This window comes from Puntigrus tetrazona, chromosome 1, assembly GCF_018831695.1.
Source record: "Puntigrus tetrazona isolate hp1 chromosome 1, ASM1883169v1, whole genome shotgun sequence".
Classification (NCBI taxonomy): domain Eukaryota; kingdom Metazoa; phylum Chordata; class Actinopteri; order Cypriniformes; family Cyprinidae; genus Puntigrus; species Puntigrus tetrazona.
Window position 1 is genome coordinate 7738643 of NC_056699.1, and position 10895 is coordinate 7749537.

The following is a 10895-nucleotide window of genomic DNA, read 5'->3' on the forward strand; positions in this document are numbered from 1 at the left end:
ACTACCATAGTGTTGTTGTTTTTTTTTAATTATTATTATTATAAATTCAACAGAATATTCTGTTGTTATGATTAGAATTAACTTTTTAGTTAAAATAGATGTCTGAGTGATTTTATTTGTTGGTCTGCTATACAACGTTTTTGTATATTAAAGAAAAAACTGATCTCCAAAACAACTTCCAAAATACTGCAATAAACAAGAGAGCTTAATATTATAATGTTTATACATAGTATTAATGTGCCTAATTGGCACATTATAGCCAACTTGTTAGTTAGTTTTGTTTTGTTTTATTTTTGTTATTTTTTGTTATTGATGTGTATGAAGTGACTGCAGCATGTCTCCTGATTCCTTTGTGAATAGTTTTTAAATTTAGTTAGACTGTGAGTGAGCGCATGACTGTCATCACCCTGAATTCTCATAGCATGAGTTTTATTTATCACTTTTTGCCTTCAGCACCTTAACAGAGGAAAATTATTCCTTTTAATAGGTGTTTGCAATATTAAAGGCTGAAGAATAAGTTGACTAACTGGACCTTTATTCAAGCTTATTCAAGGACTTTGGGATTTATTTATTGGAATTTATTTCTGTCTGACATTTGACCTCAGCCCTTTTCCCGATGACGTATGACGTAGCGGACAGCAAATGCACGTGCGCGCGCGCGCGATATTACGGCTAAATTAGTGCGAAGACCAAAAAAAGACATTCAGGTGAGTTTTGACTCTGAATAATAATGTTTTAGTTTTATTTTTAAAATTTAGCGAATGAGGAACGACTTTAACCGCGAAAAAGCAAAAATAAGTCGAGTAAGTTAAATCAGTTAAGGCGTATGTTTTGCTAGTTAATGTTAATTGACGTTACTTGTCTGATGAAGTTTAAAGTTAGCCTTCCTGTCTGCTTTCTGACATTTCAGTTATAAAATGTTCATGTTTTCCATAAATGTATGGTTATTTTGACTGATACTAACTTTAGTCCAGCTTTATAATGTTATATATTGTGGGCTCCATTTTTAAGACAATGTAGGATGAGGAAATGTGAAGGTAACGAGCATAAACCGACAAACTAGTTTTTATTAGATGAGAAATCTTTCAAACAGTATAGGTGATGACTTATTTTAATGTAATATGTGACCCTGGACCAAAACCAGTAAGGGTCAGTTTGTTGACATTGATATTTATACATCATACGAAAGCTGAATAAATAAACTTTCTCTATTGTTGTAACTTAAGAGTTGTTCGGATAGGTCAATATTTAACTGAGATGTTATTTGAAAATCCTTTTTTAAACTTATGAGTAGTTTTTGTGATTTTGTGTGATATGTTTACAATTACGTATGTGTATTCATGCTATATTCATACCTAAAAATAAAAATAAAATAGAAAACGTGAAACACATTTTTTCAAAAACTGTATTTAAGGTCCATAAGACAAATTATGTCATGGTATTAACTCTGTACTTACGGTTTGAGAGTACTGTGTTGGACCCGGTTATGTGTCTTTTGTAGGATGAGTGACGTGGAGTTGGTGAAGAAGATGCTGCGAGCTGTTCTTCAGAGCAGTAAGCACGGTGTGGCCATGGCCCGTCTGCAGGGAGATTACCGGGCTCTGACAGGAGAGGTGATCTCGTACCGGAGGTTTGGACACGGCAGTCTAGAGAGCTTTCTGCGCAGCATTCCCGGCGTGGTGCGGCTCGAGCGCTCCACCGCTGGAGAGGTGATGCTTTTGGTTGATCTGTTTTTTGTAGATAATATAGTGTAGTGTTCTATGCAATTGTCGCATAATATACATGCACACTACTGGGCAGAATTTTGATTAAAAACACAGGCAAAAAATTTTTTTATAATATGCTGATTTCCTGCTGAAGAATCATTCCTTAAGGTCCTTGCGCACAGAGTCTTAAATTTTTGTAAAAATGCTTGCTATGGATGTGAAAATTACCAAAAACTGCTGAAAGTTTCTTAGGCAGTATGTAAGCGTGATTAATATTTTTGTAGAAACCGATAAATGTTATTTAAAAATATTTAGTAATACTTGTTGATTCATGGTTTTTTTATTCTTTAAAGAACCCTGAAAAATTTAGATTGGGTATTTCTGTTTTTACTGTAATTCATATCAAATAAATGTGAATTGAAGTATTGTGTATATTTTTATGGATTCATAAGACCATGGTGAAACGATTTCAGATTTTGTGAATTTGTGTAGTTGTAATAGAAGTTTAAGTAAATAGAAAAACATAATGTCATTAAAATATTTTTTTTAAAGTGAACTTAAAAGTTTGTTAAAACATGAAATTGGCATCAAGTTACTCCGTTGACCGTCTTGTTTCCGCTATGATAGACTTTATTTGTATGTCTGTAGGTCATGTGTTTTGCTGGAGTGTGTGAGGAGACTGCACACATCGCGCAGCTGGTCGCCAGGCAGAAGAATGTAAAGAAGTCTGGCTGCTCTAAATTACTGAACTTTCAAATGAGAGCGAGGTCTTCATCTCTGTTTTCACATAATGGTAACATGCAAAAAAAATTTCATTGTCTTATAATATGCATTTATTAGCATATCTTATTTGTTCACCGACTCCTGAATGATTTGCTCAATTGCTCAAATAAGTGCTGCTTTGTGTACAGCGTTACCGGGGAATAGCTTTTACTGCCTTGAAATGTGCTAAATATTCATGGATAATTTTACGCATTCTTCACTTGTTCACTTTTTAGATTTATAACTTTTTATTGCACTCTGCATCAAAAATAATTTTCCTCAATCCATAACAGTCGCACTTTTCTTTAGTTGTTTTATAACATACATCACATTAATCTACATGCCTCTTTAATGAATTAACTCTTTGACATCCTAGTTTGTTTGCCCACATCCTTCGGAAAGGTCGACCAAGCTTATCTGTATATTGTACGTGTGCTGAGTATATCTGTGCCAGTCACAACTGCACGCTATTCCTACGAACTGTTTAGCATTCTGCACTCTGTTAAGCATCCCTTCGAGGTATGTGCTTGTTTATCGATGTGGTTTAACTGTTTTGGTCTTCACAGTCAAACCTCGCTTGTCTCTGCGGCAGCCGGGCCACATGACTCATCCCGCTCGAGGCTCCACATCCAAATCTAGTTTTTACCCTAACCAGCGGCAGATTTACAGTACTGACCTCCCCACCTCCCGGGTTCCTACTCGGCAGCTGAACAAGAAGTCACCAGGGTGAGTGACGTGAGACATAACATTTTTAATACAATCATCCCAACACTTACACTGTATGTGGTTTTCAGGTCAGAGGGGAAAACTTTTGCACCTAGCAAGGTCAATACAGAGATAAAGACTCAGCCTTGTAAGACCAGTGGGAAACCAGGTAAATGTATGTTTTGCCTTTTTAAAAATCTTTCTTTTTCTTAAAAATCTTTGTTTCTATCCTCATGACTGTTGCAAAGATGGATCAGATATAGTATATTAATTAAACAGAATCCTGAAACTTGAACTTATTACTAAACCTAAGGCTTTAAACCTAGGCCCTTTTTGTCTTGCAAGTGATGATAAAGAAATGAGAGCTGAAGGAATGAGTCCTAAAGTCATGCGTCTGTGGTTTAGTCTGCATATACTCTAATGTCTGCCGATTATATTAATTGGTCACATCTTATTTTTTTGCAATAAACCAGAAGCTAAAGGTGCCGTCTTATCGGTATTTTGTCAAGGGAAATAGAGCAATGCTAACTTTTGGGTTGGCTTTAAAAAAATCACTGCAGCATTGTTTCCTTTCAGGATGTTCCCGTTGTATTGATATTCTGTCAACTTAAGTTTGATTGTATTTTGTTGTTTCAGCTAAGCAAAAGCCTGTAAACCGTGCTGATGTTAAGGTGGTTCAGGGTCGAATTAAACAGCTTTTGCAGAAATACTGCAGTGGAGTCTGGCTGTCAAAAATCCCTCAGCTCTATAGGAATATGTTCCAGGAAGAGCTCCATATGCACAAAGAAGTGGAGACATGGACACACATCTGCACTGTGAGAAAACTAAAATACACAAACACAGGATTACTTCTAAATTTAATCAGTCTATGAGCTCAAGTTTTGATTGGTGTCATTATCATTAGCTAAAACTAAACCTTTTGTTAGAATATAATATAAAACTAGAATAAATATTATTTATATATAAACATATTTACATAAACATGTATATTTAAAATGAATAAAAAAAAAATCTAATCTAAATCTAAAGCTAAATTATAAATCAGACTGAAATGAAATGCATATTTAAAAAATCAAAATAAAATAAAATGTGACCCTGGACCAAAAAAGCATGGTCATAAGGGACAATTTTTGGACGTTGATATTTATGCGTCTGTATAAAATAAAATAGCTCAATATGGTTTTTGGCAGACATGTAACTATTTACAAAAATCTGGAATCTGAGGGTGCAAAAAAAATGTAAGGTTTAATATATTTTCACTAGAAAATTAACTAAAAAACCTTCAAGGTACATGATCTTTTCTTAATATCCTTATATTTTGTTTTGATAATTCTGACCCATACAATGTATTTTTGGCTATTGCTCTCATTATACCTATGCTGCTTAAATACTTCAATCTTAATTTTTGTGGTCCAGGGTCACAAATGACAAAATTACACAAAAATTATTCAAAATTAAATGAAAATGAAACTGAAAATAAATAATAAAAGATGATTTTATATTTACTGTACTTAATAGTATATAAATAATACTCAAATAACTAAATATTTAAAAAAAAAACGTACTCGATGATGTAATGTCTTTAGAGTGGGCTGTGGTCACTACAAACCATTGTACACTTTTGGGTAAATTATTCCTATGCTATACATTTTTTTTTTTTTAATTCTCTCCTTAGGTTGAACAGCCAGGCAGCAATAACATAGTTGACCGTCTAGTGTATCCTGTCTTGGATGCTGCCCCAAAACCAAGCACTATAGCTGCACTAGCTCCACGCAAGCAGTCTCCTAAAGCAAAACAGCCAACACCTACCCAGCAAACAACCCACATCCTCAAAACGCTTGCCATCAACATTCCTCCTCCAGGCCAGAAATCCCAGCCACCTTTGAGCCCAACATCTCCCAATTCCACCAAGCTGGATTTCAATCTGCCTGAAACTCCCAAAACATACCCTCACTCACCCATCACCCCTCCTTCCACTCCACCTTCTCATCAGCCTCTGACTCCAGAGATCAAGCAGAAGCTGCGGCAGCTGCTCAATAAATACAGCCAGGGCCTGTGGGCTCATGCACTTCCTCAACTTTTCCAGGAGGCATTTGGGTACTCTTGACCTCTGTCAATTTTGATCAATTTAAAGCTGCAGTCTGTAAGTCTTACCTCCTCATTGCCATCTATGTTTGAAAACCAGGAATTGCAGTTATATTCCATGCTTGGGGTTGTACTACGCCGCAGATTTAGTGAAGTTTAATCTGTTTTGAGCAGTATGTGTAGTTGTCAGTCACCTCATTGAGTGAGTCCTGCACTTGATAATCACAACATCTTGTAATATATGACCAACCCCCAAAATTTCCCATGTATTTTCATCTGATCAAATAAAAAGTCTGGCAAGCTTGTTCTGACCAACTGACCAAAAAAACATTACAATAAAATGCACTACCAGTAGTGATTAAATCTAATATAAACCGAAATATAATTTTGTTTCTGGATTTTACTCCACCATTAAATTTTTTTTGACATTTAATTATTCCAGTTGCTGTGAGAAAAGGCTATAAACGATACGCTACCTGCAGGATCTTTACATGGCATAGCCTATTAGCTGGGACAACTTCCCTATGTTTACAGACATGTCAATGACGACATGACAATGACGCAGTGTCATGCAAACCTACCCGTACCACTCAAATTAAAAATAATTATTAATTGAATTATTAATTTAACCAAAAAAAGTTACAGACTGCAGCTTTAATGCATCCTATAAAATAAAAGTAAAAATTAACAATTTGTACTTGTAATTTTTAAATACACAAGAGACATTCATACACTGCCAGACATGCTTTTGATCATTAGCAGCTGTCAGTTTGTACTATAATGTATGGGGGAGAATCACAGGGCTCATTTCTCCCAGTGTTTTTTTCCTGTTTTGTCTTTCAGGTGTGTATTTCCACAGTATTTGCTGGAGGATCTGTCTCTTTTGGCAGATACATGTATGGTTGAGTACCCCATGGCAGACAATCGAAAGAGAGCCATACTGTATGCGCTTCCATGCCAGGTGCAGGCACAGCCTCGTCCTCGCCCACCACCACTGGTTCTGCCCTACACCGGCAACCCACATGTACCTCCTCTAATCATCCCAACAACAGAGTTCCTGTCCGTTTTGGTGATGGAGGTCAGCAGCACAGACAATATTGTTCTCAGGTAGAGCTCACAAAACAAATATTTTACTAGAAACAAAATTCCTCTCAAGTTTTGTATTATTTGGATTATTTAAGCTTGTGAAATCATGATGGTGTCTTATTTTTCAGGTTTGTAGGGCCAGGCTACTCTAAAGCTCTGGAGGTGTTGGAGGAGGCCATGCTACAATTCTATAATACAGTCGGAGCTGGACTTTGTCTTCCATCACCAAAAATTGGACACTTAGTGGCAGTTGCTATAGAGGAAGACGCAGTATTGAGAGCTCAGGTCCACTTGGTCACAGAGGATACTGTGAAGGTATCAGAGCCTGTGTATAAGACAAAGTCAGTTCGCATTAGATGTAACTCTTTTCCCTTTTTTAGGTGTACTGTGTGGATCACGGGTTCTTTGAGATGGTCAGCAGGAAGAAGATACTACAGCTGAAGGATCAATTCCTGACGCTTCCCTTCCAAGCAACCACATGCCAACTTGCAGGTAATATTCATCAGAGACTTTTGTGTATATTCGAGTATGGAAGCTTAAACTGTTAATTTTTTTTATTCCATTACAGGAAAAATAATTAAATGTATATTGAGTCTTAATTTTAAGGGAATTGAGTCTTAATTGTAAGAGGGAAAGTCACGCTTTTTTTTTTATTTTGTGGTGAAAGTAAGCATTTATATTTGATTTTGCATTTACTTTCATTGTCTTTAAATCTTAGGTTTGGAGCCGTTCAGTGCAGATGCCGTAGTTCTGAAGACTCTGGAGTCATTAGCTGTTGGCCGTACACTATTGGTTGAGATTGTGGAGCGAGAGGACACACCAGTTATTGTGCTGTATGACACTTCTGAAAGCAAGGATGTGAATGTGAATTCTGTGTGCTTGAAAGCCCTGCAGGATAAGTCAATGGAGAATCCTCTACAGGTCTCTCAGAATTACATAAGCTTGCATGAATATAAAATTGCTGCACGTTTTCAGAAAATTGTTCTGTAATTACAGAATGAATAAGTAATAATGCCCCTCTCCTCCATTTATTATTCAGGTGAACAGCGTGTACACAAACGTTTGCGTGACAAATGTGTGCTCTGATGGCAGTATTAGCTGTCAGTTGCCTTCTCGAGGGCAGGCCAAACTCAAAGACATCATGGACAAGATAGAAGCACACTTCATCTCTCAGGTAAAAAGGTTCATTTTACATTTGAGGCTTCTGTTAGGAGGTGTAAATGATTGCCAGAGCATTAAAGATCTCTTGTTTCTTTCTAAGTTAACATGGGAGCTGTTGGTGTCCAAACCATTCTGTGGGAAAGTGTGTCTAGCTAAATACAAAGGCAAATGGGCGAGAGCAGAGGTGAGAAGACTCCCTACTCCACACATTTATCCTGGCATGTGTACAATGACAGTTGGGGCTGAGTAGAAAGATTAGAAAGAAGCATGGCACTGTATTCATTTACACATGCTCTTCTTGATATGATGTTCAGAGGATCGATTCACAGTTCTGGTTCTCTGTAGTTGACCACTTTATGTGCATTTTAAAACTCAATGTGTGAAGCCTTTCTTTAGTAGAGTCAAGAACTTACATATAGCAACTTTAACTGTTTAATACTTAACAATTAGGAATGATAATGTTAGATGTCTATTAGTAGTATAAGTTGGCAGATGTATTTCACAGTGTGATATGTTGTCACAAAGAACGATCAGAAATGGAATGGTATTTTTTTCCAGGTTTTAATTGGTAACAATGTACCCAGTTATGAACACCCATATTTTTCAAGTTAATTCCACAGTTTCAGTTCAGCACTAAAAGGATGATTTACACTGATTAAAGGCTATTGATTAAAATTCATTGTTCAGACTTTTTTTTGTTCCAGACATTTTTCACCTCTTGTTTTTTTTGTACTTTATTTACTTCAGTCAGACTCCACAAATAAAAGGATTAATTCCTTACATGAACGTGTGTTACATCTGTATAGATCATTAATCTTCATGGTAGTCAAGTGCTGGACATCCTGTTTTTGGATCTGGGATTTCCTGCTTCTCTGGAGGTTAGTGACCTCAGAGATATCCCGCCAATCTACCTCAAAGAACTCATCACCATACCACCTCAGGTACATGCATAAATGTCTTTTATGCATTTTCTTGCATATTTGTTTCCACTTATGCTCATCACTTGAAGAAATGTATAGGGCATTGTTTGTTTCATCATGAATCAAGCAGTGGGTTTTTCCCCTTGACTAATATATTTGCATATAGTGAGTGTTTTGGGACTGTGTTTACTTTGCAGCATTGCATTAGTTTGTTTATGAATGAAAGTAAATGTTTCTTTCTTTGTAGGCTATAAAGTGTATTCTGGAGGAACTGAATGCAGATGGGAGTGTTTGGCCTCCTGAAGCTGTTCTGTGGTTGAGAGAGACAGTCCTCAACAAAGTCCCCAGTTGCATGAAGGTTTTGCACATTGTTATTGTTTACTGATTTTTTTTTTTTCTTTGATATTCTTACACTAAATTTGATTTGTTGGCATGTTTGTTGTTTAGATAGTAAAGCTTGATGAGGCTAAGACTGTGCATATCTACCTCTTCACTGGTAATGGAGCCCAGGACCTTCAGAGCAGTGTTAACCGTCAGCTTGCCTCCCGTCCATTCTGGCAGCGGGATGTTCACTTTAGCAAGATCACCAGGGACTCCAAACCTATCCAGCTTGAAGCAGGGGACAGCTCATATACAGCTCCTGCACAGCCTAATTCCCTCACACTTCCCCCTCAGCTGGACTTACCAGTGGTCGGACAAAACATGGATGTTTTTGTGTCGGTTGCATGCCACCCCGGACACTTTGTGCTGCAGCCGTGGCAGGATCTGTACAAACTGGTGGTGCTGATGGGAGAAATGATCTTGTACTACAACAAACAGGAAATAACCCAAATCAACATCCAGAAGAATAGCGTCTATGCTGCCAAGATTGACAACAAGTGAGATATGAGTGGCACCTTTACTTTACGTCCTCATGATTATATGTATTTTTTTTCTTTTACTCTCCCTTTGTTTTATTTCTTCTTTCTTTATTTATAGTTGGCATCGTGTTTTGGTAAAGGGTGTCTTAACCAATGGTTTGGTCTCCGTGTATGAGTTGGATTATGGGAAGTATGAGTTGATCAACTACTCCCAGCTCCAGCCACTCATCGATGAGTTCAGACAGCTACCATTCCAGGGAATTTCTGCTCAGCTGGCTGGTAAGAGCCAAATGTAGTTAAAACAAATAATTTAATCCTGATTATCTGTCTGTCTTTTATTAAAGGCAAACAAGTGCCCCGCTTACTTTTTTAATATATGGGTAGATGACATAAAAATTGGTCTGTGTCCTATGGTATGACATGGCGAAAAAAAAAAACATACAAAAATGTATCTTCATTCTTAGTTATAAATAGCACAAGAGAGGTTTATTTTCAATGTCATTTTTTAGGGCTCATAGGGCTCATTGTTGCATCAACTATCCATATACATCAGTAGAACACATTCAAAATAACAAATAGTAATTTTTCTTTTACTAATACTACACAGGGACTTCTGTGAACTATTTTCAGTGATTGTGCAAACAAATGGAGTAGAATTAAATTTAAGTAACTAATTTTAAACCAATCATGACAATAGTGTGCTTGCATAGCCTTCTTTTATGGTTAACAATCAATTAAAAATGCTTGAAAATGAATTTGATAATGCAAAATTCAATTTGCACGTGAAATGTTTTTTGTTTTGTTTTTTTAGGTGTGAAGCAAGGGGTCTGGGCTGAGGAAGCTTCTATGGTGTTCAGGAACCATGTTGAGAAGAAGCCGTTGGTGGCTCAGATCGAGTCGGTTGAGGAAGGGGAATGGCCCTGGGAGTGCAAAATCTCTGTCTACCTAGTGGACACCACACAGGATGACAATGATGTCTGGATCCACAACATTATGGTGGATTTTTTAGATGAGATCAACAGAGCAGCTTGAGTCTGTCACCACTTCCCTTTCCCAGAACCATGCTGAAGCTTTGAGCCTGAAGAAACCTAGAGTTCAAGAGCATTGACTCTTGAATTCATAGTTGTGTTTGGTGGGTCATTTTATTCATGCATGGTCAAGAAATGATTGTTATTGTTCTAAATGCCATGAAAAAGGGATTTCTTTATCTGTTTTTGCCGTTACATAAATAATACTACTAATAATATTCCATTCCCAAAATTAACTCGTTGATACTTGAACAACCTTCCTTTTTGTGTCTTTACAATAGGGCCATTTGTCTATTTAATTTTTTATGTGTGTATTGTGTGAGACCACTGCTTGTATTGTTTATACTCTTACTGATTTTTGCACTGATTTAGATTATTTCATTGTGTGTTTTCTAAACAGAAAATGGCCTAATTGTAGTAGAACATTTGTGTTCAGATGCTCATGTTTATTTTATTTCCAAGTTAACATTTGGTTCGGAGAATTAAAAAAAAAACAAGACACACTTGGTTGACTGTCATTTGTCTTTGCAACTTGATATCGGCAAAAATTTAGCCTTGAGTTGGGGAACTTATGCAATCCTC

At 36.7% G+C, this 10895-nt stretch overlaps 1 protein-coding gene across 3 annotated transcripts; it reads left to right on the plus strand.

The window, feature by feature from the left end:
• Positions 1-123: 123 nt before the first annotated feature.
• On the plus strand, positions 124-10807 carry tdrd7a (tudor domain containing 7 a). 3 transcript variants are annotated; one of them, XM_043241474.1, is made up of 18 exons: positions 124-707; positions 1502-1709; positions 2355-2499; positions 3035-3194; positions 3263-3348; positions 3810-3988; positions 4849-5270; positions 6102-6365; positions 6473-6659; positions 6725-6836; positions 7063-7265; positions 7384-7518; positions 7606-7689; positions 8312-8446; positions 8673-8783; positions 8873-9303; positions 9404-9564; positions 10097-10807. In XM_043241474.1, exons 2-18 carry the CDS (start codon positions 1503-1505, stop codon positions 10315-10317), a joined length of 3243 nt encoding a protein of 1080 aa, XP_043097409.1. In that variant the 5' UTR covers positions 124-707; position 1502; the 3' UTR covers positions 10318-10807. The 3 variants fall into 3 exon arrangements, with proteins under 3 accessions (XP_043097409.1, XP_043097426.1, XP_043097418.1); XM_043241491.1 differs by having other exon boundaries at positions 3263-3342; XM_043241483.1 differs by lacking the exon at positions 124-707 and adding an exon at positions 714-803.
• The last annotated feature ends 88 nt before the right edge of the window (positions 10808-10895 follow it).

What these genes read in the sequence shown, in the direction of transcription:
- tdrd7a (XM_043241474.1), top strand. Translation starts at nt 1,503, where the DNA reads ATGAGTGACGTGGAGTTGGTGAAGAAGATGCTGCGAGCTGTTCTTCAG. An exon ending in CTTTTCCAGGAGGCATTTGG is followed by an intron (nt 5,271 to 6,101) that starts GTACTCTTGACC and finishes TTTGTCTTTCAG; the next exon opens with GTGTGTATTTCCACAGTATT. An exon ending in AATTTCTGCTCAGCTGGCTG is followed by an intron (nt 9,565 to 10,096) that starts GTAAGAGCCAAA and finishes TTGTTTTTTTAG; the next exon opens with GTGTGAAGCAAGGGGTCTGG.